General features: G+C 43.8%; 1 protein-coding gene across 1 annotated transcript in view; it reads right to left on the bottom strand.

Annotated features, from left to right (window-relative positions):
- The window catches only part of CREBBP (CREB binding lysine acetyltransferase), a 128,091-nt gene that overhangs the window by 6,810 nt on the left and 95,844 nt on the right, over window positions 1-25,437 (bottom strand). Inside the window, 13 exon segments of the mRNA XM_074322705.1 lie at window positions 2,007-2,174; window positions 2,532-2,697; window positions 3,761-3,874; window positions 4,664-4,810; window positions 5,194-5,344; window positions 9,614-9,681; window positions 10,032-10,109; window positions 13,054-13,110; window positions 14,632-14,677; window positions 14,680-14,711; window positions 20,001-20,089; window positions 20,775-21,014; window positions 21,869-21,987. Of these exon segments, the coding sequence (XP_074178806.1) occupies window positions 2,007-2,174; window positions 2,532-2,697; window positions 3,761-3,874; window positions 4,664-4,810; window positions 5,194-5,344; window positions 9,614-9,681; window positions 10,032-10,109; window positions 13,054-13,110; window positions 14,632-14,677; window positions 14,680-14,711; window positions 20,001-20,089; window positions 20,775-21,014; window positions 21,869-21,987 (1,475 nt within the window).

Genomic DNA, 25,437 nt, shown 5'->3' with positions numbered 1-25,437 from the left:
GGAAGCCTTTATTGTAAAATAGGAAGCCTATATTTTAAGTTATAAAAGAAGCAGATTCACTGCATAAAGTTTAGAAAAGATAGTCAAATGATAAACAAAAATAATTTTTTGCCACCAGAGCAATAGCACCTATGCATTTCATTTGTGAGTGTGATTTTTCTTAAAGCGTTAGGGTTGCGTCCTTTTTCTTTTCCACTATGGCAAGCATCTTCCCATTTCCCCCATCGAAGACCACTTTTCACGGCAAAGCAGCATTCCATCCCAAGTGCCACCTACACCTAAGCCAGTGCCCCACCACCTCTGAGAACTCGACATGCAGAACTGAGCCTGTCCCCCACCTCCACCTCCCGCCGTCTCCACCACATGCAAGCCTACGGCTCAGGTGTCAGCCCTTGTCTATTTCTTCTATTTCTATCTCCCAGAAAGCCCCACCAGCCCCAGGCCAGAGGCGAGCATGTCTTCCTTGGATGGGACTCACGGCTGGGGCCTGTGTCCCCCTCAGAGTACGTCTCGTCTCTACGGGAGCTCTGCCGTCAGGGCGCAGGCGCTCCTGCCCCGCCATAACCTTCCCATGTCATTCACACAGAGGATGCACATTCTGACTGAGGCCACCTCCCATCCAGGTGTCTGGCAGTGGGGGACACACAGAGGCACCGCGCAGGTCACAGATCAGCTCTGGCCTCTCGCTCACTGGAAGTCTGAGTTTCTACTGAAATCGGGCCGACCCTTCAAATTCAAAGGTCAGCCGTGTGCAAGTCTCCCAGTGAAGCGCTTCCTGCCTGGGACGTAGCAGCCACTCGGCAAGTCACTGCACCCCGCGGGCTCTGAACGCCAACCCCACAGCCCTTGAGCGCGCGCGCCTGAGGGCCCCAGGGGCACAGCTCCTCCTATTAATGGTCATCTCAATATTAACGTGTCTGCAGCCAGTTCTTGACTTCTTTCCCCAAATGCGATCTCCCTCTTCCTCCTCCTTCAGGCAGAGGCAGCAAAGGCACAGCAGGCAGCCCTGACCCAGGGTTTTCCTCTCGCCACAAAGACCTGCCCGACGTCTTGGGCTGCTCTCTCAAACACGGCCCACTTCTCACGGCCTCTACAGCTATGAGCCCAACTGACACCAGCATGTTTCACTGGACACCACGAAGCACGGCACCCTGCTCACAAGGCGGCGCCTATGTTTCTCATCCTCCTGCTGAAAGCGCCTTCTCGATCCTCTAGGCGCCGTCTCACCAGGTCAGTCTCTGCTCAGGCCCCCACCCCCACGGCCACCCCCTGCTGGAAGCACCCCCATCCCTCCTCCTGAGCTTCCTTTCCTCCACAGCTTCCATCACTATTTCAGAGCACGCCGGGCATGTTTCTTCTGCTTCTTTCTCCTACTACAACATACACGCCTGGAGGGCAGGGATAGAGTTTTCCTTAGTTCTCACTGCACAGCGGGGACTTAGGAAACAGGGTGAGCACGAGTGTGGACACTACAGAAAGATCTGAGCGTGTACGTGCGTGCGTGCGTAATTTGTAACAAAGCAAATGAACAGGCGTGTGTGTGTGTGTGTGTAGTTTGTAATAAAGCAAATAAACGAGGCCTGGCAACCAAGGGTCTCTTCCGCAAGTACTCCTGATAGGTTCCTGATCGTGACGTACCTGTCTGTCACTGTTGTGCGGGCTCCCTGGCAAGGCGCCCACCTCTCATCTTTCTGTGTCTCCGCCCTGTCCGTCCTGCCCAGAGATGCTGCAGCAACCACCTCCTGTCCCCCTCTACTAGGTGATGTGTCTCCAGTGCCCACATCTCAGCCTGCCCAGTCGCCAGTGCTCCCAGCCCCAGACCTGTGGCGGGTGGTGACAAGTGAGGTTATGCACGAAAATATCACCACAGATAAAGAAGGCCACGTCCTGTGAAGCCATCCGCACACGTTCACTCTTCAACCTGACAGAACTCAGCCTTCAGCACATACAGCTGAGGCTGCCAGGATCCCCAGGAGGGTGGGGCGGTGGGGACGTGGGGGCTTTACCTCCGTGGTCTCACTGGCTGCGGTGCTCTCTTCCTTCTTTCTCTCTTCTTCTTCTTGTTCCAGCTCCTTAATGCTCTCCTCCAACACGTTGGGCCAAAAGTCACCCTCAAAATAGGGCAATTCCTTGGCACTGGTGAGCCGGTCTTCAGTTGCTTGTTTGAAAATGTCCTGGAGAGGGAACAAAGCACATCAGTGAGACGAGGGGGCCTGAGTGACACTCCTGGAGAGGGGGCGGCGTGGAGCCAGGACACTGAAGAGGATGCAGTGCTGTGTACGCCCGTGGTGCCAATGGCCGAGATCAGCGAATTTAAACTGGCACCGCAGTGGTACTGTTTTCAGACTGTCAACTCAAACTCTTGATAGAGTGCAGATAAGACGGTTCTACGTTTTTATTTCACACTTTTTGGCTTTCTAATCCTAATAAGTGAATACAATTCTAACGTATGTGAACGTGAAAGGAAGCACACAAAAACATGGGACTCCATGGTGACAAAGCACCGCACGCCCTCCTTCAGCACCGGGTACCTTATAGTCATGGATGATCCGCTCGGCAAACGCCTTGTCCAGCATCTTCTTGTACCACTCCTGAAGGCGCTTCGGTTTCGGGATTTTCTGATCAGGGGGGTGGCAATGGAAGATGTAGTCGTCTCCTTCACTTGGGGGACAGGCCCAGATGTGTCCTGTCACATACCTGCATGACACACACACACATAATTGGATGAAAGTGGTGAGCGTAACTGTCCCTGCCTTTAAGAAGTAACAGCTGAGGAACAGGAACCAAAGCAAAGACAGAAATAACTATAAAGTAAAAAGAAAACAAAGAAATGACCACAATGCTTGGTGGCAGAATGTATAGAGAAGTTCCAAACCGATGTACTGGGGGTGGAGGTGCGTGGGTAAGGCTGAATCTCTATAGAGTGTGCAAATGCACTCCTGGAAATTGGCCTTAAAACACTTCCTGAGGTGTACATGTTGGGCAGGGGCCGAGGCTGCACAAGACAGAACCTAGGAAGACGGCAACTCACCAGGTGTCTAAAATGGCTTCTACCCAGGGATGCACTGAATTTCCTATCTACTTTCTACTGTGCATTGGAAAGCAGTTGAGTATTTGCCTTTGAGGGGTTAAAGTTAAAATTCATCTCATTCATTCTGTTTAAGATACTTCAATCAAATACTTCTAACTTTTCCCAATTTAGGAAAGGAATGTGACACATCTAGAACATAAAAACAGAGACAGAGAAAGAAGTCACAACTTATAGGATTCCATTTACATGAAGCGTCCAGAAAAGGCAAATTTATGGGGACAGAAATCAGATTAGTGGCCTCTGGAGGCAGGGGTGGAACAGGGGTCCACAGCAAATGGGCACGGGGATCTGGTTGGGGGGTGGTAGCCATGTTGAGACTGATTTGTGGTGATGGCTGCACCACTCAGTAAAGTCACTAAAAATCACTGAAGTGAACATCTGAAATAGGTGAATTTATCACATATAAAAATATGCTTCAATACATTTTTAGTAAAGAGACCAGAATGGAAAAAGAAAAGAATGCAGAAGGCAGGGTAAGTGCATACACTATGCTGAGGTACCCCGAGAGCATCTGGAAAGGGAGCTCTGGAGACTTCTGAATCCATCCAAAGATGTTAAAATAAAAATACACAAAACTTACAGAAACACTCGTTATTTCACAAAATAAATATACAATGAAAATTAAAACCGGAGTTTTTATTAGTTCTGGATAATTTGAATGAAACTCACCCTAATTTCTTCACATATTCTAAATATCCAATAAGGATCTCATGATAAACGGCTGTCCGAAGGCATCGGGGCCGGAAGAAATGAATACTGTCCAGATAAGATATGTACACACGCCTGGGGGCAGGGAAGGAGAGAAATTAATCGAAAGTTGAGGGTATCCCCCTAACTTGAAACCAAATAGCAGCATCCTAGAAAAGCTCCAGAAATAAATTTTGTTTTGATAGCATTTACACTGGTCACAAACAGGGCGTAAGAAAACTCCTATCACCAACTGCCACTGCCAATCCATAAAATGGAATCCAATTTCATCACTGAACTGAGAAGGAATGGCCTCAGTCACCGAGCAGAACCGTGGAAAGATCACGGCAAACTAAGAAAAGCCACTTGCAATCCCTTCTCACCCAGACTCTAGACTGAACATTAAAGAACTCTTGGCAGAGGTACTTCACTTTTCCAGGTGCACTGGCGGATGCCTGGCTCATGGGGTGGTCTCCACCCGGCTTTCTGCCCCAGGGAAGACAGGGAAAACAGCAAGAGCAGAACCAGGCTCCACAGGTACCCACAACACAAGAACACTTGAAACAGTCATCAAAACCCTCTACTGCACTCCCACTGGCGTAGAGGAAACCTAAACTAACCACCGTGTTTCCCCGAAAACAAGACCAGGTCTTACATTAAGTTTTGCTCCAAAAGACGCATTAGGGCTTATGTTCAGGAGACGTCCTCCTGAAAAATCATGTTAGGGCTTATTTTCCGGTTAGGTCTTATTTTCGGGGAAGCATGGTAGTTTGGTTAATCAAGCACAGATTATCTAATTTAAACCCAGCTCTAAAACACACAGAACCTCGGTCTACTGTAACGCAGCATGCTGAATGACACCCCTGAAAGGAGATGGAGGACTACCTTGTGTTTGGAGGGGGGCAATCAGAGCCATACTCTTGGACATGCATCCCAAAAAAGCAGACATCCACTCCATCAATTTCCTCAAAAGCAAAGAGGGCTTTGGTTCGATACGGGAAAGATTCAGACATTTCCCCAGAGTCCACAAACCTGAAATAAAAGTCAGAGTCTGAAGTTAGCACGCGTCATTGTTTATAAGGTACTTTACAACGATACCTGCTGCTCTAAACTCAGGGCAGGGGAGAAAAAGGCCTGTCACCTCTTCTGACTACCAGCCCAGTGCTCTTCCAACTGGCCTGGGCAGCTTGGAGCTGCAATCCTGTTCTTTGTGATACTGTTTCACTTGGCTGGGAATTTTACCCCCGTTGATGAATTTGGGACAGAGGGAAGGGCTGGCTACACGCTATTGATGAAAAGCCTTTAAATTATGCAAACTCGAAAGCCTTGCCAGAAAGCAGGGCCTTTGGTAACCAAGTGGGGTGCACACTGGAACAGCACTATTGTAGAACACGGCACAATGTCTGCACACAAACCGTGACTTCATCCCGGGCTTGACCTCCACCGTCTTGTCTGAGCTGGCCACCACTCGGACAAAGACCTCCCCGGCTTCAGGATGATTCTGTCGCCGCAAAAACTTGTTGACTCGGTCTTCCAAGTGGTTTCCCAATCGTGTGGTCTGCAGTCCTGGAAAATTAAGAATGAGCAGGTAAGAGGGTGTTGGAAGGGCTGTGGAGAAGGCAACTGAGGCCACAGAATCCACCTTTTTCTTTCAGTGTAATCTGATATTTTAAGGATTTAATGTTCTTCAAATCCAGAAAGGAGCTAGTCTGTCCTACCGTGTTTCCCCGAAAATAAGACCTAACCAGACAATCAGCTCTAATGCGTCTTTTGGAGCAAAATTTAATATAAGACCCGGTATTACATTATATTTATATTATATTAATATTATACATTATTTATATTATATTAACATATTGTTTATATTTATGTTATGCTATGATGTGATGTGATACCCGGTCTTATACTATAGTAAAATAAGACCAGGTCTTATATTAATTTTTGCTCCAAAAGACGCATTAGAGCTGATTGTCTGGCTAGGTCTTATTTTCGGGGAAACAGTATGAGGTGAGAGCTTTATGAGGGAAAGGGGACTCTAGAATCTCAGATACTCCACACCCTAAAAGCTTCCATCAAGTGCCCAGATAGTTCCACCTTTTTCTAATCATAAGACAGAAGAGACTGAAGGTGGGCCTGAATCTGAAAGAAGGTGGGAAGTGGGGTAAAGCTGGAGAATAGGCGTGAGGGGAGCCATGCTGTGCTCACCAGCTTCCTGCCCCACACCCTGGTGAGGCAGCGAGCTGCGCCGGGCGCACAGCTGTAACGTCACTGCAACTCGACTCTGAGTGTTCAGATCGCGGCAAGAGTGCCGACAGTGTCTCAATACCCAGACCTGCCCGAGCTCCAATCCAAGGAGAGCTTCTCCCCTGCACACACCCCTCTCCCAGGGATCTCCCCAAGCATGGCCACTGTGAAAATAGACAGCAAGCTGCCCAGAGGTTAAACATCAGTGATAGAACAAAACTCTGGCACATGGCAAAAAAAGACTAGCCGCGAAAGCTGCACAAGGTTCACAGTGATTATGTATATATGATGGGCATTTAAGGAAGTTTTCTTCTTTATATTTATTGTTTTAAAAAATATTTACTACATTAATAAGAACAAAATTTTAAAAGCTATTGGGATTTTAGAAGATTCCTCACTGAGGTCAAGAAATGTATGGAAAATTGAGACCAACTTTCTGTATTACATTTTTCTATAATAAACATACCAATGATGGAGTTTTTTTGATATATAAGTTATACCTCAATAAAAGTGATTTAAAAATAAAAAACCACAATGACAATGAAATAAAAACCCTAGTGAAAAACAAAACCTTGAAAAGCTCCAGAACAAGGGGGAGTAGATTTGTGGCCTGTCTCGCACACTGAAGATGTGGACTGTACACAGCCGTGGGTTCGGGCCCGGGACCCGACACTTGCAGCCTCATGGCTGAGACAACCATCCTGGGAAAGGCGCATTAGCTGCAAAAGGAGCCTGAAGAAAAATCTCATGTCCTTGCCCCATGTGTCCCCCACCGCCCACCGCCACATGCCACTGCTGAGCACATTTTGTTCCCTCACAAGGTGGCTTCACTCCAGAGGGAGGACAGAGCTAAGAATGGCCACCCTGCTGCAGTGAGGGAAACCGCCTTCCCTTGTGAAAATATGACCCCACACACTATGATTTTCACACAGCAGACAGACAGAAAAAACCTTTCTAGTTAGGTCTTTACTTTTTTCTTTAAATTACCCAAATCACCTGCCCTAGAAAACACAGGTATTTAAATGAGACAATTTGTGACAATCTTGTTCTAAGTACCAAACTGAGCACCGTGAAAACGTAAATAGGGCTGGAGAGCTGCTTCCCTGTGACAAGAGCCATAAGTGTTACGTGTAGGAAGGCACAGTGAAAACTTGGAGGGTAGCAGTACAAGCTCAGAGATGCAAACACTGGGGGCAAGAAGGACGATTGTCATCGGTGGGCTGCACACGTGGAGGTGTACTTCAGGCCTGGTGGTATTTATGCAGCAGGCCCTGCCCCCAGCGTCCTGCCTGGGACACCTCTGCAGCCAGTGCACACACTTCTGTCTTGTTCTCACACTGCTTCCCAGCTTTCCGTGGGGGGACCGCATCCTTTTATTTAGCAACTTCCCACTTTCCATCACCTCTCACCATGCCTCACTACAGGGGGTCCTCGTACTGCCTTTATGCATATGTGCAAATACCTTTTTATCCGTGAAAAACAGAATTGCTGAGTGTAAAACAAAAATTTAAAATTGTACCCCCGACCCAGGTATCCAATGGACATTTCTGTTGACAGTGCACGACAGAGGGGCCGCTAATTTCCCTTTATGTGATCAAATCATTCAGCTTTTTGCTTTCTTACCTCTGGGTTCCAACTTTTTTAGGAAGGCTTTTCATAAGCCAACAAAGTAAAGATACTCTTACTGTGACCCCGAGTGCATTTGCAGTTGTTTCCTTTTCCCCTTTAACCACCTGGAGTTGGGCTGTGTGTATGGTGTAAGGCAGGGAGGGAGGTGGCTTTGGCTTTCGGTCAGTTGTTATCATTCACTGACTAGCAGCTGGAAGGAATTTCCAATACTCAGTGCAAATATGAATGAGGCAAACTTTCCTTTGTGACCAAAAGACGTTCCCAAGGACTGTTCAAACTAAAAACTGAGGGGTAACACTACATTCCCAAGGTCCTTTTCTATTCTATTCTAGAATAAGCAAATATTCTATATCTTAAACCCTAAAGCTCATCTACCAAAGGTCCATGTGTCTTTCCCCACCATTGTCTGGACACTAGGGAGGGGTGGGGGCAGGGCCAGCTCTCAGGCTCTTCCTTGACCCCCTGCAATCCACCCTTCCACCTTCCACCTGTAGCTGCTCTTCCAGTGAAGCCTAGCTCTCCTGGCAATTCAGTGTGGTCGCTGAAGCTGTGGCCCAGGAAAGTGTTTCCAAGTTGCTGACTGCTTCAGTGATCTCACTCAGAACAGACCCTCTAAAGTAGCGCTGCGCACTTGAGGGCAACAGTGCTCCAAGGGCACATCTGGAAAGGTCTGGAGACATTTCTGATGGTCACACTCATGGGGGTTGGGGGCAGTGTTATTGGTATTTAGTGGACTGTGGCCAGGGGTGCTGCTAAAATCCTACAAAGCACAGGAGAGCCCCCATAAAAAGAATGATCTAGCCCCAGATGTCAACAGTGGCTCAGATGAGAAATCCTGATCTAAAGATAAATACTGCAATAGTCCGTGAGTTCCTCAGTATTTCAAAACATTTTACAAGAGTGAGTTTAAGTTATAGGATATCTGTGGATTTTGGTACCTCCAGAGTTTGAACTTGAATTAACCCTGACTCCCTCCTTGCCTGCTTCCTCTCCCTTTTCCTCTCCCATTTCTCTTGTACTCCCAGCTCCTCACATGGCCTGGCTCTTGTCAGGGATGCCCTGAGCGGTGTGCTAGTCACCTGTCCTGCTGGACAAAGGCGAGAGCTGCGGGGAACACTGGGGCAGGTGAGCTTTAAAGTGCCCCTGCAGGTGGCTCCCCTCCCCGGCTTGCTGTTGACTCAGCAAAGGGACAGCCTAGGAACACCATGTGGTGGAAGGCGGCCCCCAGTACTTGAGAGCCAAGTGGATGAAGGTTCCATATTGCACTTTTGAAAAGAATGTTATCTATAAAAAAATCAGGACCCTATGTAAAGTTACTTTTAGTAGCAACAGATTGCTGTCTCTACTGCAGCAGTGACATTCTTAGAAGGTCTTTGTGCAGACCAGGCTCCTACCAGCCCTGGGTGGATGGCAGCCGATTCCCAAGAGGCCCGAGAAGGTCACGCCTCACAACAGCAGGGTCCACACCTAGTGATGGGTGAGTGGCCGCCCACACACGGGCCCAGGGCTGAGCGTGTTGCTCACACGGGACATCAGAGTGTGAGAGTGAGTGTGTGAGAGTGACTGTGTGTGAGAGCGAGTGCATGTGAGTGTGTGTGCATGCGTGTGTGTGTGTGTGTGTGTGTAAGGGGAGGTCTTATTTCTAAGCTACTTGAGAAGGATCTGCTGACAAATCTTTTCTCTCAGAACTGACAAAAGTTTACTATATATATAAGCTTTCCAAACTTTCATCTAAAACATGTACTGATCATAAAGCTGACTTTCACGGAAGGACCAGACCAAATGATTCTCTTTAAGGGTAAGACAAGAAAAACACCAAGTATTAGAAAACAAAATCACAGGTAAAAACAGTGGACAAGTGAGCTCCAAAGCCACGCGTTGAGAGGAACCAAAGAAAGACTGAAAATTATGTAAGTTTCTACAATGTACAGATCAGGAAACAGAAATCCTTCCACAACTTACTCTTAGCACTGAATTTGTTTTCTTTTCGAGTTCTGCCAGTTTTCTTCAAGCAGTTGTCACACACAAAGCTGCAAGAAAAATAAATGAATAACAATTAATACATAAATAAAATAATGGGTGTGATCAGATTACAGAAAACAGTGTATGTGCCAAGCCAGTGAAATGTAGCATTAAGATACTTTCCTGGCAGCTTAAATCGCATCATTACACAAAAGTGAGCAGGCAGACTGCTTTGATTCTACAATTCCTAAAGCAAGCAAACACTTAAGACTTAAATTTAGAACAACTGCCATCTATCTTAATTGCTGAATTCTTGCTGACAACAATGAATGAAACGCAGCAGCAGCAGCAGCGGGCACCCTCCCCTCCAGTCTATGCACAACTGCTCCCTTTCCCAAGATCACAGGAAATTACTCACCCTGAAGGCCAAATGATATCATAGTGTAAAACACAAATCTGATGCATCTTCCGGCCACACTCCTTGCAATCAACAAAACTAGAAGACAAAGAAAGCACACTGAAATGCTCAGGGAACCACACAACGGAGTGGTCTGCATGAGTTTGTGTACTGTGTTCACACCTTGTCCTCCGGATTTCTTTGAGTATCTGTGGCATGAATGCATCTGTTGATTGATTCAGCCATATTTTAAAAATGCATCAGTATATTTTCTATAGGAAAAGCTGACTTTCTCCTCTTTATTGTACAAATGCCTCCTCCTTCTCTTCTCCCAACCTCCTTTGCAACTAGAAATGAATCTTTACTTTTAAAAATTGCTGCGATTATGGCATGTTTAATGGGCATGTTTAATGTGACATGACCACACATCTTCACGACCAATGCTTGCTCTAGGTAACTGCACATGCTTCAACGGACTTAAATAACAGAGAACAATACTTTCAGTGTTGTAAACATTTGTTCGTAGGCCTTGGCACAGGAAGCGTCGCTCTGAGTCGGCCACACAGGTGAGAAGTGCCAAGCTGACTGGTAAATGACGGCCCTTATTCAAGTAAACACTGGAGAGCAAGAGGACGCACTGCGCCACTCGCCTCTGCTGCAGCCCCCACCCAGGCTCACCTGGGAATCTTAATTGCTAATATACTTGAAGGTCAAAACCTTCTATTTTTTCAGCCACTCCCTTTCCGTCACCACACTTACACCTGGTAGAAGTCTTAAGGGGCTAGAGGGTACATTTCCCCCCAAACTCTCCTGCCTGTTAGCCTAGAGGCCGAGCCCTGTAACCAGACACACTCTGTATTCTGACAAGCCCGTGGTCCCTGATCTCCCCACTGTTCTTGCTGAGCAAGGCTTCGACCATGGATCGAGCCTAACTCAGCTTCTCTGTTTGTTCTGTTGGAAAGGAGACACACACGCAAAACTGGGAGAAACAGCAGCGCCAATAACTGGCTGTCCTTGAGTATTCTCGGGCTGTGTCCCCCTCCCCTCCACCCACTCTATATGGTGGCTGTTCCGAACCTTCACTCCTTCCTCAAGGGCTGCATTACCCACAACCAGCTCCTTCTCTGAAATCTCCGAAGTCGAGCTCATCTCTGAGTTAAGAATTTAAAAGGTCAGCAGGCAATAACTCCCTCAGTTTCTGTGCCCTCTCCCAAGACACCCCATTCTCAACCCTTCCCACCTACGTCAGGGAAGTGGAGCATCAAAAAATAGGATACACGTTCTATCAATTTTGTTTTTCAGCCTCGCTCCCCTCCTACCCATTATTCACCAGTTGGCTGGCTCCCCTTCCTGCGTGTCTGTTCGCAGTTAACTGAGCCGCCATCTAGACTGGCCCCTTCCTCACCCCCAGTGTGGTCTCCTTCACCGGAAGGCTGTCCTTCACTCAGCCTTCCACCTCCTACCTGGGCTGCTGCTCTGAGGCCCCTAACTAGTTTCCCTACTAGGGAGCAAAGTCTCCTTTCCTGGAGAATCCACCTCACAGGTCCAGGTGACCTTTCTGTAACAGAAACCAACAATGTCCCCCCCAAGCCTCCCAGGCATGTCCAGGAGGAAATCTGCATGTCAAAGAGCAGTGTTGGGGGCACTGCACCTAGCGCTCTCCACCTGCCCTGCCCGCCCCTCGGGGCTTGGGGCTCCATCCACATCACCTACCTACCAATCCCTCCAGCTTACCTGCAGTACTGTTGCGCATCCTGTGTTGTTTCATTCCTTTGGGTCTCGGCTGCTCTGCCCCTCCCCCAACATCTGCTTCCACAGTCACCTCCCTGGGATGCCACTCTGCCCCACGCCAGGCCTCTCATCGCTGGCCCACCTTACTGCCGTTGCTGTCTGTGCTACGAGCCATCTACCTCTTTTACTGAAAGATGGAGCCCCTTGATTCACCTGTGTATCGCCCACTGCCTGGCACCTAGTATTCTAATGTGATGTATTTGAAATTGAAAAGTCAACATAAATTGTAGTGAAACTGAGGAACTGCAGGGGAGGGCATACTGTGACCAGGAATATGGACAATCAGGATGGACAGTCCGCTCGTCATTAATGACCTGGGCAGGGGCCCCATGGAGTCCTAGGAGTCAGCGTACCTCTGGCCTCGCTCAGCACTGCTAGTAGGAGACCAAGCCGGCTCCCAACAACAGTCAAGCTAGGTTTCAAAATGAGGCCTGGGTGGAAAGTCTTGTCTTCCACTGCAGCAATCCGCCTCCCTGGAGCTGGGGGTCGGGTCAGGGCCAAGACAGGGGAGGAGCTGTGTCTCAGCTCTGAAGGTACCGCCCGCATTTCTCAAACCCCCAATGATGTTGAAGCCTGTGCTCACCCAACAGCCCTGAACAGGCATTCACCACCGGGACAGAACACAGTGGGCCCCTCATCACACTGGGGTGCCCCCAGGACAGTTTTGGGGACCTGGGAGGGGCCGCCACACTGAAGGAGCTCTGAAGCCTCTTTAAGGGCAATCACAAAGCAAACTTTGCAAACGCAGCATTCGCACCGATCACTGGAGAAAAGTCAAGTATTTGACAACGGCGTTAGAAAATCTATCATACCAAAGACAGTGGCAAGAACATACACCAGGCTTCCCATTATTTATTTTCAGAAAGGGGTTTCTGAGAGGTTTTCTTTCTGAAATTTCCCTTTAAATGATGCCAGCACTACTCTACCATATACGCCTACCTTCAGTCTCTAAAGATGCACACAAAATGGCTTGGAAAGACACCAATCACCGAGTTAGTTATTAGAGAGGTTCTAATAGAACCAAACATCCATGTATCACTGTTAAAATTCAGTAACTGGAGAGTATGTCACAGAGACATACATACTTTGTGTGAGTTAAAGAAGAATCCGTTTCTGAAATAACTTCACACAAAAAAATTCCACCCAGGGCAGTATGTTTCCAATGTCTTCTCTGACAACCGAATCGTAAGGAGGAGCTTCCCTGATTGGGAACTAAAATCTAAAAGTCAGAAAGAAATAGCTATATACTCACGGTTCAGGATCTAAGGTATCATTTTTCTTCTTTTCGAACTGATCCTTTGAAATTGTCCTTATTTTAAAAAAAAAGGACAAATGTTATTTAACTGAATTTGTTGAGTAAAAACTATAGTCTCTGGGATATTATTTTGTGACCAGTTCTTCAAGTACAAACTAAATAATGGTCAACTGAAATCTCAGATGTAAAGATGGCACGAACACATAAAATTTAATTCCACAGAAAGCACTACCATTTATTCTTTATCTTTCTTGGACTATTTCCTCCCAACTGTCATCAGCACACATTATAAGATTTAATTAAGATTAGTGAAAATATGATGGCAAAATTGTGTTTAGATTCTAACCTGTTAATTTTCAATAAAATCTATTTGGTGAGTGGCTGCTGAATTTGACTGATATTGGTGTAACCAATTCTGTTAATTCCAATATTCCATCAATGACACAAGGTCAGCATCTATTTGGGGATATTTTACTCTTAAAGGGCTGAGTACTGGTTTCTACCGTCCTTTGGTTATGATCAGTGTATATGTGAATTACTTTTGTTTTTCAGGAATGCAAAAGTGATTTATTGAAAATGAAAGTACACACTTAAAAGGCAAGTGTGGGCGAACTCACAGAATGGGTGGAGTCGTGATTACTTCTGATTCTTAGAATTATACAATCTAATTATTAATCACCCAATAGGACCAAAGAATTAAAATGACGGGATGTAAAAATAAATTCCACATGTAGAATTTCTGTCATTTTGGTTTGTATGACTTACAAGTGGCTATGATTTGCTTCGCATTTGAACAGAGTAAACTTGAGTTGCAAAGTAAGTGTCCTCCACTGCTGTAAACTGCTTCAGTGGGGACCACAGAACGCTGGCAGACGTGGTGGCTGGCAGGTTTTTAGGTATCTCAAGCATATAAATGAGTTTACCATCCAATTTGTGGATTTGCTTTTTCTGGACATTTGACTGCTCACGGGTGACTCCATCAGGAAGGGAAAGGTGGACTCAGTGAAGGAATGAATGAGCCAACTCAGGCCTGTCTGCATTGGATCTAGTGAGCAAGAGTCAAGCCTCCAGCAAGGAAGGGACATATTCACTCTCTGGGAGCTCATTAGCTGCGTTCTATTAGCTTTGTAACTTCAAGGTTTCAGTGGAAGATCAATTACACGCTACAGATGGGGTAGGCGCATAAGATCCATTTTTTGCCACTGCCAGTTCTGTGACTAGGGTTACCTGGTTTCTTAGGTGTAACCGAAAATTTGTAATTTCCCCAAATGGAGGGTGACAGCCACCAGGAAATAGCAGGTGTTTTTGAAGAATGGACAGAGCAAGGTCAAGAGAGAGCAGTGAACTGTCTGGTGGGGGCTATCGCATACGGTCTTAAATGGAGGGAAAGACGTGAAAGTGGCACTGGTGTTCGCCTCCAGTAGCTACATGTTGAAGTGTCAATGTGGGCACAGTTAATATGAGAAAATACACCACACCCAAGTCCAAATGGCAGTGTTGCTTCCTTTACTCCTAGACAAGAGGCAAACAAACAATTCAGAGTCACCCCAAGAAAAATGACAGGATGGTACTTACGTCTGGGGTTGTGAAGGGTCGTCACCCAGGGTAACATTCTCCCCTGAATCTCTGTGAAACACTTCTCACAGAAATGATACCTGTCAGCAAGAAGGCCATACTTGGGTGAACTGGTCCATCATAACACACAGCCACCCAAGCAACGAAGCCACCAATCAGAGCAGGGCAGATCACCACGAAGGGGGCGTTGTTGGTTGATTGATGGGTCAGTGAGGACAATGAGAGGAACAGGGCAGGTGGGGAAGGGCAGGATTAGAGAATAGGGAAGTGAACAAATAGCACAGACATAGAGGTAAGACGCAAACACCAAGACAACACAGAGCAGAAAGCCAAGGCAAAGCATTGATTAGCATTCGGTCTCATTGCACACATCACAGGCCATCATCACTAACAACGACTGGGCTCGGTCCAGCTCCAAGCCGCAAATGTTCGCAAGGAGTTGTTAATATTATAATTGCAAGGAGCCTAAATTTAGGAGTCTGAATTTTGTTATTACTTAGAGAAAATCAAATATAACTCCAGGGTTTGAGATGGAAAAAAATTTACTCTGAACAAAACAGTCTCATAAAAGGCCTTAAAAATGCAATTTAAACTGAAATAGCTTTATTTTTCAAAACGGAAAATTGATGCTTGACAGCAATTCAGAGATTTTATTTCTGGTATTTAAGCCAGATCTTTAAAGGTATAAAAATGTTCAGCACCCAGAACTGGTTTTAATTTTTTTCCTGTTATTTTTCTCATGTTAATCATTTAATTAACAATTGGGTTACAATACAAATGAAACCAAATCCATATTCTAGACAAACATTTAACAGAAATGCAATCGGGGTCAAAGACTTTCCAGCCATTTATCAATAAAAATATACAGAGAAAAAACTGTGATATATTGTATAAACAATACAATATATGTAAATCCACGAACAATGTTAAATACTTTTAAAATTCAATTCTAAGCTTTGATTTAAACTTTTTGGTACTGGGACCAATCATTCATCAATCTGAGATACTCAGTGATTGACTGCTGACTTGGTGACAATCCAAGTTAAGCAAATTTAGAAAGTTAATCTTTAAGGCACAATCTGCATTTGAGAAATTATCCATAACCCCAATTTCTTGTAAGATAATACAGAGCCTCAGCTCAAGCCATCAAGTAAGAGCAATTAAAATAAAAACTGTAAATGTTTGGAAAGGACACGGATGAGAAATCAACAAAAATGAAGGCTGATGCTGCATAAAACAAGATGGGCACACGAGAATACTGTAAAAATAAACAAGCTGAATGGAGGCGACTGATACAAGCAAAAAGGATGAGTATAAGGTAGCAACGGCAGCACAATAAAATGCGGTTTTAGTGCTCAAAACTACATCTACGAGGTGCCGAGAGGATTAGTGTTAAAGACACCGTGACGAGACGTGGAGCGCCACACTGAACCCACGGGTGCAGAAGGAGATGCGGCAGCTTGCAGCTTCACTCACGCACGCACACACGGCTACAAATGACTGGGCATCAGGCAGGCACTGCCTGGCCAGTTTGTCTTCAGTACTAAAATAGGTCCCCCAAAAGTTCTAATTCTAATCTTAATTAAATAAACACATCGAGCATTTTGTCTGCCATATTTCACTGACTAAACACATATAGTAAATTAAAGGCATAAAACTTTAGAACATGCACACATCCCAAGATTATACAAGTTTTCAGTTTATTGATGAGAAACATGACAGATTCCCTATGGGTAACAACTGGATTAATGCAAATTTCTTGCTGGGACCTGTTTATTTAGGACTCATTCAATTAATAAATTCTACCCAGATTAAAAATTCTGACCAGGAACAGATTAATATTGCTGTTTTAAAACAGATATATGCTATCTTCCTTTTTGTCTGAATGAACTATGTAATATTCTGGCTTCACTATTTTGTAAATATTCCCGTGGAGCCTTGAAATCATGTAGGAACAAGAATTTCCATGTAAGGAGAACACGATCATCACCAGCAAGAAAACAATGAAAGTGCAGAAACTATAAACCAATTTGGTGGCAAACAGAGCTGCACACAAAAGAGATTCCCTCAATGCCAAATATTTCCCATTTAAAAATAAAACTTGGAATTGAGTGTTCCAGTTCACTTTATGATGAAACATGCAGCCACGGTGGGCTGGCCAGAAGAGGACCGCTGAATACATATTGAAATGAAACTGCCACAATAATTACATGTGACCCTAAACGGTTTTAAAACTCTGGACAGATTCTTAGCTTTTATTCAAGCAGGACATCAAATCCAGCAACATCCAGAAAACAAAACTCATACACCCGTTTTTTTCCAATGGAGGAAACTGGCCCAGGAAAAGCATGGATGGCTGAATGGTTGCACATGGAGTGGCCACAGAAACCTATGCTAAGTGTGTAACTAACTCCAATCCCTGAAGAACCTCAGGATCAGAAACTGGGAGGGACAGAGAATTAACACACGCTAGTGCCCGTCCCAAAGCAATGCCAGAGACACTGGAGAACCGAACCTGTTGAGCTTCAAGGGAGAGGGAGGGCGCCAAGGGATTCACTCTAACAGCCTGCTGAGAATGACCAGAAGGGAGCACGGGCACCCATCTACTCAGACTGGCTGAAACCACCCTGGCAATAAGTGGGTGACAGATGTTAATGCCAGACTGCCCTTACCTTATCCCCTAGCCCAACCTTTATTCACCCTGGAAATACAGAACAGATCAGAAATTCACTGTACACTGTAAGCGCCTACTTGACATTCTGCTTTGTGTGAAGGAAGCAATTTGATGAACATGGAATCGTAAAGGAAAAATCGTTCACACAGTCTGATGATGGTGTACATCTGGGCACCTAAAGTTAGCAAGTATCATTGCAAAGTTTATCTGTAAGGGTAACTTACTGTATGGAGTAAATTTTCAAATGCAGATTGTGTTAAGTACCATACCAGTATATACAAATAACTGGGATATCTATATATAATACCTATCTTGCCTATAGATAATAACTGGAAAATCTATAGAACAGTTTTCTCAACATGAGTCACTCTCAAATTTTTAAAGTACGGAAACAAGTGAAAATGTAACCGTATTCTAGTTTAGATATTAGTTTCACTTGTTTAAGGGATCTATAGGATTTTCTATTGTTCTAAGTGCCCACTTTAGGACTGTAAGTGCCGAAACAATGATTCATCAGAACGTCAGTGTTCATAAATAGTCAAAGTTGAGAAAGAAAATGTAAGCAGTTAAAATGTCTATCACAGAATTAGACCACTGCTTTCTTAGAATTACAGGTTAATCTCTTCAAGTTCAGTATTCTAGAAAGCACACCTTGTGAGATTCAGTTGAGAAGCAGTATACCTATACTTTTAAAATGCATTATTAATAAAATAGAATTCTTATGTTTCTACTCGTAAGTACTCTTGTTCAGTAAAAATGAAGCTCTATATAGAAATAAAGTGGACATTTCAGAAGTTTCAAACTAATCCTGTTTGAGTCCACCAACAACCTCCTCTTAGGGTTCAGTAGTATTCCCTGATGCTATCTACTCTATTGAACTTTAGATGCTCTCAATTTAAATATGGCCAAAATCTGTGCAAGCCAGCAAAGGCAGGGTCCCAAAGGACCCACGCACAGTGAAACCAACAATGAAAAGGCCCCAAAGCTTTAGAGACGGTGGCAAGCGATCTGCTGTCTATTCTTCCTTCTAGGCCCCAACTGTGTTGGGTACCCAGTAGCAGGCATTTTTCGGGTAGAATTTTAACTATTCTCTTAAAATTCATAATTTTATTTTACTTGGCACATGACAGTATCCAAAGTGAATTTCTAATTCATTATTTCATTGGAGACTGACAACTAAGGCTGTCAGGGAAGGTGTTACCATGCCCGTATTATGGACAAGAAGGTTAAGCTTGATACATTATGGGATGTGCTGAAGGTCCAGAACTTCCAGAACAACACTTGTCACTATGGGAGAGATTCCATCAAGAATGGGCTGTGGTATTATTTCAAAGTTTGTCTTAAAATGCTTCTCTATTGATCGTAGAGCGAGCTAAGACAGAATCTAAATTCCAAATGTTAAAATATTTTTAGCAGGACAGTTGTACAGCCTGCACTTCCAGTAGAGGTTCCTTTCTAGGGATGTCTATCTTTTCGCCTCATACCAGCGTTTCACTGTACAGAAAGGTACTTGGATAAGTGAGCTAGGCAAGGCTCGGGAACTTTTTTAGACATTTTTAGGTCAAGAGCTTTTATTTAAAGTAGGATTTTGATGCGAGTCATTAATAATCTTGAATATGGTTAGGTATTTTTTAAAAATTTAAAATAATTTAAAAAGCATAATTGGAAGAAAAGTTTCGAAATTCCAAATTATTCAGGCCTTTGCACGTATCTCTGAACAAATAACAAAAAGCCCTCTACTTCTTCAATATATTAGAACATAGGTAATTACGAACAAGATCAAAATAATCAAAACATCAAATCCTAATGTTGACATTTAATATTTGAACCTAAAGACGAAAAGTAGGCATGGAGCTTCTGCTAGGGCACATAAAGAATCTAGTTGCCAATTCGTAAAATGGAGGCAATGTAACTGAATTTGACTAAGATTTACAACCTGTGCTGCAAGGCACAAAGCCCTCATGCTATAATATTACAACATGTGGCCACTTAAAACAATGGATGAAAATAAGCTTAATTTTAAGAACAACATCCAAACTACGGAAGTTGTATTTGTGTAAGGAATCAACAAAAAATATTTTCATTTTCCCTCTGCATAAGATAGATTTATTCTTTAGCCATCAACATTTGAAGAGAATGGCAAAGATTTCTCAAGCATACCTACCACTCACAAAACCATAAAAAGGCCACCTTATACCAGGGGAGTTTTTCTTCAACTCAATAAAATCACCAGATCTCATTTTTTATTGTGCTACTCATTATAAACAAAAAAAATCTATAGTTTTAATGAATCAGCACTAACGCAAGTCTTTCTATCAGACTGTCCAGGCCAAATTACCTAGCAAATATTCACACAATGTTTCAACTTTATTAATCACTTGAAAAAGGCATGTCAATCATTATTACTCTCAACTCCAGACTCTTGTTCATATGTTATTTTTTAGAAAGACCATGACTTGAGAATGCACCTGATCCAAGTAGTGTGCAGTTTTGAGTTTAAATTTTTATACTGTAAAAGCATGCTTTAACATTAAAAGACCGTGGGCCTACCTGAGTGACTGAGAAGCACTACAACTGTGGCCCCTTCATTGGAACTTCAGGAACGAAATAATGTACCCAGGCTATAACCAGACAAGCACACCTTGCCCTAAGACCTTCCTTTGTCCTGTAATTCAGGAAACTGCTCAGTGCTTACCTATTCTGATAGCTGTAGTAGGCGGCATCTCGAGGAATTGTACACAGCTGCTTCCCGTAGCAGCACAAAGTCTGGGGGGAAAACTCATACTGCAAAAACAAAGGAAAAAATACTAAAAATGTATCCAATTTAGTGTCATGTAATGTTCTAGTCCACTATGCAGGGTTAGATTCAGATAGTAAATTATTTCTGCTAGTATACTGGATATTTTCTAACAATTCCCATAGCCATTTAAAGACATTTTTGGATACAACATGCCAGAATTACAGCGGTACCTCGGTTTTCCAACATAATCCGTTGCGGAGGACTGTTCGAGTTCTGAAACGTTCGTAATGCAAAATGGATTAATCCGTTCCAGACCTTTAAAATCACCCCCTAAAACTGCAAATTTAGCATGTATTTTACTATCTAATGATACCATAGATCCATTAAAATTTACGACATTCGTAAATCGAAATGTTCGTTAACGGAGAGGTTTGAAAGCCGAGGTACTACTGTAGTGTCTAAGACATTTATTACAGATAGATGAATGGACACAGGGGCAGCCAAAAATGCTTAACCCAAGGCCATCCCCAAGAAGCACCTCTAGCTTTGATCACCCATCACATTGCTTCAGACAGTCAACTGTTTTACCAAAGACCAGACTCCATCTAGATACTTCCCAGAACACAGCTGTGGCTAAAATGTTGAGTCTATCTCATCATCACACTGCTGTACTCCTTCTGGCTGGATGAAGCAGGCAAGTTCATTTTCCAGAACAAGTTTATACTGTACCTTGCGTCCACAGCAATATCCAAGAGACTGCATAACAGGGTCAATTTCTTGTTCAAAGACCTCTGCAAGTTTACTGCAGAACTTATAGACCCGGGATGTCTTGCGATTGTAAAGCCAGGCATTGTTGAACATCAGCCAGACATCGTCCACATACTGCCAGGGTTCTTGGTACTGCCCTGTGTCCAGCTTCCGCTTGATGGTGGAAAGGTCCATGGGGTTCTTCACAATGTCAAAGTAATCCTTAAAGACAAAACGGTCTCAATCTAGTGGAATCCCCAAATTTCAAATGCCAGCCTCATCTGGCAGCTTGATCTTACAATAAAATAGAAAGTACCAGAACTGTTTCTAATAGTAAGAAATGAGAATTGAAAAGAACCTCTGCTCTTCCTCTGATTTTACTATCTAAAATTATAATTAATATTTTCAAGTGTGATCAAATCACTTCAAAGGCAAAGTTAAAGAAAAAACTTAAAAGAATTGTTTAATAAAAGATGTTTTTAAATATAAGATTTTTAAAATAACGATTTTAATGTACTAATGAAAATGGTGACCAAATTTATCAGACAATATATTTTCCTAGAGATTCACTCTTGGTCCTAGCAAGCCAAATGAAATTCTAAGATAAACATGAAAACAGAAACAAAAACAGCAACATTGCATAATAGAATCTGTTGGGTCACCATGGCCTTTGCAAGACTACCCAGGGATATCAAAGTGAGAGGCTCATGTGTTTTGTAATTGATGTTCACCATTTCTTTAAATACATTCTTTAGATAAAGTCTTACACAAAACTCCAAATATAAAGCAAGTCCACAGAGGCTGTGTACCACAGCAAGTGGGCTGTGCGCCCCAGGCACTCACACATACCCCCTCCAGGGGCCCTGGGGCTTTACAGAACAAGGTGGGGGGTTGGGGGTGGAGAGACACATATTCCAATAAGTAAGACAAAGGTATATTACTCTTTTGTCAGAAAACTTTTTAATTAGGGGGAACTCTTCAAAACAAAGTTATTTTACCCAATTTTAAGAAATAAAAATGGACACTCATGAGTTACACTGGCAAAGTTCTAATATATTTTTACTATATTAACTTACTGGAATTCCTAGGAGCTGGGGATCTACAGGCTGCCGAAAAGGTAAGGACTCTGGATCCTGTCGATACAGTGCTTCTAGGGTTGGCATAAGAGCCTGGCGCAACTCCTCCGGCTTAAAGACTGCAGTTAGAAAACATCAGGAAACAACACTGTTTACAAGGCACTCAGACCCCCCTTCATGACATATCAGATGGAAGCCCGGGCTACGTCTGAGAGGGTCTGAATCATCTCCTTCCCAGCCTCGAAACTTCCAAGGACTCTTGTTCAGCAGAGTCCATGGACATTCTAAAACTAAAATTCAGGGTTTTCAAAAACACAGTAACATTGAGATTTTTAAAAACTGCATCCATATCATGAGGCAAAATACGACACTGAGAAGTTTGCTTTTCAATGAGTGGGTTTCCAATGATAAAACTGTGTTGGAACAGAAAATGAGGCTCACTCCAAATCTCCTTCAATGATCAAATGGTGGTAATAAAGCCATTTCACTGGGAGGACCTTTCCTCCTCTGACGAAACTTTTCTGTCCTTGGCTGAAGTAAACTCAGATCACCTGAGACACATGGTTTTGTATTACAACCTTACAAATCTGCACAGTAATAGACCTGTAAAAACAAGCATTTCCCCCCGAAGTTCTACACCGTTCTCTCCCACATTTACCAATGTCCATTTCTCTGACCTCTCAGCCATCCCATTTCCTATCACACTTCCTGTTGTCACCAATCGAAGAATACACACTGGCTGCCATATACATTCAAGGTGGTACATTCATACAGAACCCAAATGAGTTCTAAAGACATGGGAAAATGTGCACAACCACCTCTGAAGCAAGCGGCAGGTCAGTCAGCAGTGAGTGTGTTACAAACCCACCTCGCTCATACACACTCCTGGCGTAGAAAAATGACCAACCAGATGAGTTCTGATGACTTTGGTTATAAGTCATGTGAGATGCCCTCTTCACGTTTTTTTATTTTTTTTTATTTTTTGTATTTTGAAAAGGCTTTCTACAACAGATATGTGGCAATGACACTGCAATTTAAAAATCAGACTAAATACCATAAGCATTTAAAGTTCCAGTTGGAAAATGGCATGCATCAAGTATACTGAGAAATGAAAGCCATGGCGCCGGGAAGTTTCCCGAGTTTATTGCCATTAGAGTGAAGATACCGCCCAGGTGTCCTGACTGACGTCCTATGGAAAAGGGACATCTGCTTGCTTTAGACCTGGGACAGCTTCTGGAAGTCAGTGAGCACAAGAACACTCCAGTGCAGCGCCCCCCAGTGGACATTCCTTGGAAACATGTGAATCCCGCTTTCAGCTATGCAACTAACTCCTTTTTCTTCTATTCGGTTCTTACAGAGATGAAGTAGCATTTAGTTTTCTTTGAATAACTCTTTATAAGAAAACAATTCTTTAGTTAATCAGTAGCTTTTTTATTCTTCTAGACTAGGGGTCAGCAAACTGACCCACAGGCCAAATGTGGCCAGCTGCCCATGTTTGTTAAGGCCTGTGAGCTGAGAATGATTTTTACAGTTTTTAATGGTTGGGTATAAAGCAAACAATAATATTTCATGATACGTGAAAATTACATGACATTAAATTTCAGTCTCCAAAAATAAAATTTATTTGGAATGCAGCTGTGCTCATTTGCTGAGATGTTGTCTGTGGCAGCTCTCACCCTACAATGCACAGCTGAGTAGCTGCAGAGACCTTATGACACACAAAGCCTAACATTTATTGTCTGGCTCTTTACAGGGAAAGCTGGCTGACCCTGCTCCAGACCTCATCATCTCCCTAGTGGTATCAAAGTGACATGGTCACACACGGGGCTGACCTTGGTAAAACGTTCATTTCCTTCATTCATTCACCACACATTTGTTCACCTACGTTCACCTATGCCGAGGAAAAGGCATTTTCAAATTCATGTCTTTACTACATTGATGTACTATGACTCCAAATGAGCGGAAGTAGGAGTCACAGCTGTATTTGAAACAAGTTCTGGGAGTGTGGCGTGTTCTCCACTCAATCAGCATGGCGCACCACATCAGCGGTCCTCAAAGCATGGCCCATGGATGCCATGGAGACACCCATGCTGTCTAACATGGTAGCCACCAGCCGTATGTGGCTACTTAAAGCTAAATGAATGAATATTAAATAAAATTTAAAATTCACTTCCTCAGTCACACTTGTCCTATTTCAAGCACTCAGGCGCCCCATGTGCCTGGTGACCACCATAATGGAGAGCACAGATATGTAACTCTGTCACATAAAGTTCCAGTACTGCTCCAGGCCATTTCTAGGGGTCTGTGAAAGCAAATTTATTTCCACAATGTAAGACAACTTTCATGATAACACTAAGTTGTCCTGTGCCTTTTGTGCTGTGTTGACCTAGGCACACATGGGGCACCAGCAGCAGGGAGTCCAATTCCTAGCAAGGCAGCAGCTGCACCAATCTTACTTAGTCCCTGCCATCTTCGCTGCTACTGCGCATACACAGGGAAAAAGCCAGTTACACGTAAGAGTGTCCTTGCTGAAGTAGTAAAAATTACTACTTCTGTTAAATCTCAACCCTTGGCTACACTTCTATCCTGAATGACAAAATGGGAAGTCGGCATAGAGCACTTCTGCTGCATGCAATGCTTGTCTTGAGAAAAGCACTGTGTGAGTGTTGAGAACTAAAATCACTTTTTTTCATGAAACACATAAAACTGGAAAGAATAACTGATAGACAAGCTATTGTTATTCAGATCTGGGTATGTGGCAGACATTTTCTCAAAAAGGAACAAAGTAGGCCAGTTACTTCAAGGACAACTGACAGTATTTGTTGCCAATGATAAAATTTGGAGTCTCATCAAAAATTAAATTTTGAAAAATTTGTATCTACCACGTGAGCTTGACAGCTTCTCCAAATTTACAAGACTATTTTGGAGAGATTCACAGTGACATTAATGAATGTGATTTTTAAAATATTGTATAGTGAAGTACGTCTAAAACTTGGAAGATCTGCATAATTCAGTGAGCCAAAGTCCCAGATGACTAAAGAATCATAAAGAAAATCACGCAAGGGCAAAAGATCCATCCAAAGTACAAGAGAGACAGGGTGGCTGGATGGCTCACTTGGTTAGAGCGTGAGCTCTGAACAACAGGGTTGCCGGTTCAATTCCCACATGGGCCAGTGAGCTGCGCCCTCCACAACTAGACTGAAGACAATGAGCTGCCGCTGAGCTGCTGGAGGGGCGGCCGGATGGCTCAGCTGGTTAGAGCGCGAGCTCTTAACAACAAAGTTGCCGGCTCAATTTCCGCATAGGCGGAGGGCTGTGCCCCCTGCAACTAAAGATTGAAAACGGTGACTGGACTTGGAGCTGAGCTGCGCCCTCCACAAACAGATTGAAGGACAATGACTTGGAGCTGATGGGTCCTGGAGAAACACACTGTTCCCCAATATTCCCCAATAAAAAAATAAAATAAAATAAACCAAAGTATAAGACAGACACATGGATTCTAATGTCAGAGTATGAAAAATTTAGTGCTAAGGATTCAGATTCCATACTGTGACTTCCACTTGGTGAGT

Source organism: Rhinolophus sinicus, linkage group LG18 (genome assembly GCF_036562045.2).
Source record: "Rhinolophus sinicus isolate RSC01 linkage group LG18, ASM3656204v1, whole genome shotgun sequence".
NCBI classification, from domain to species: domain Eukaryota; kingdom Metazoa; phylum Chordata; class Mammalia; order Chiroptera; family Rhinolophidae; genus Rhinolophus; species Rhinolophus sinicus.
This window is presented reverse-complemented; position numbering and strand designations above follow the sequence as displayed.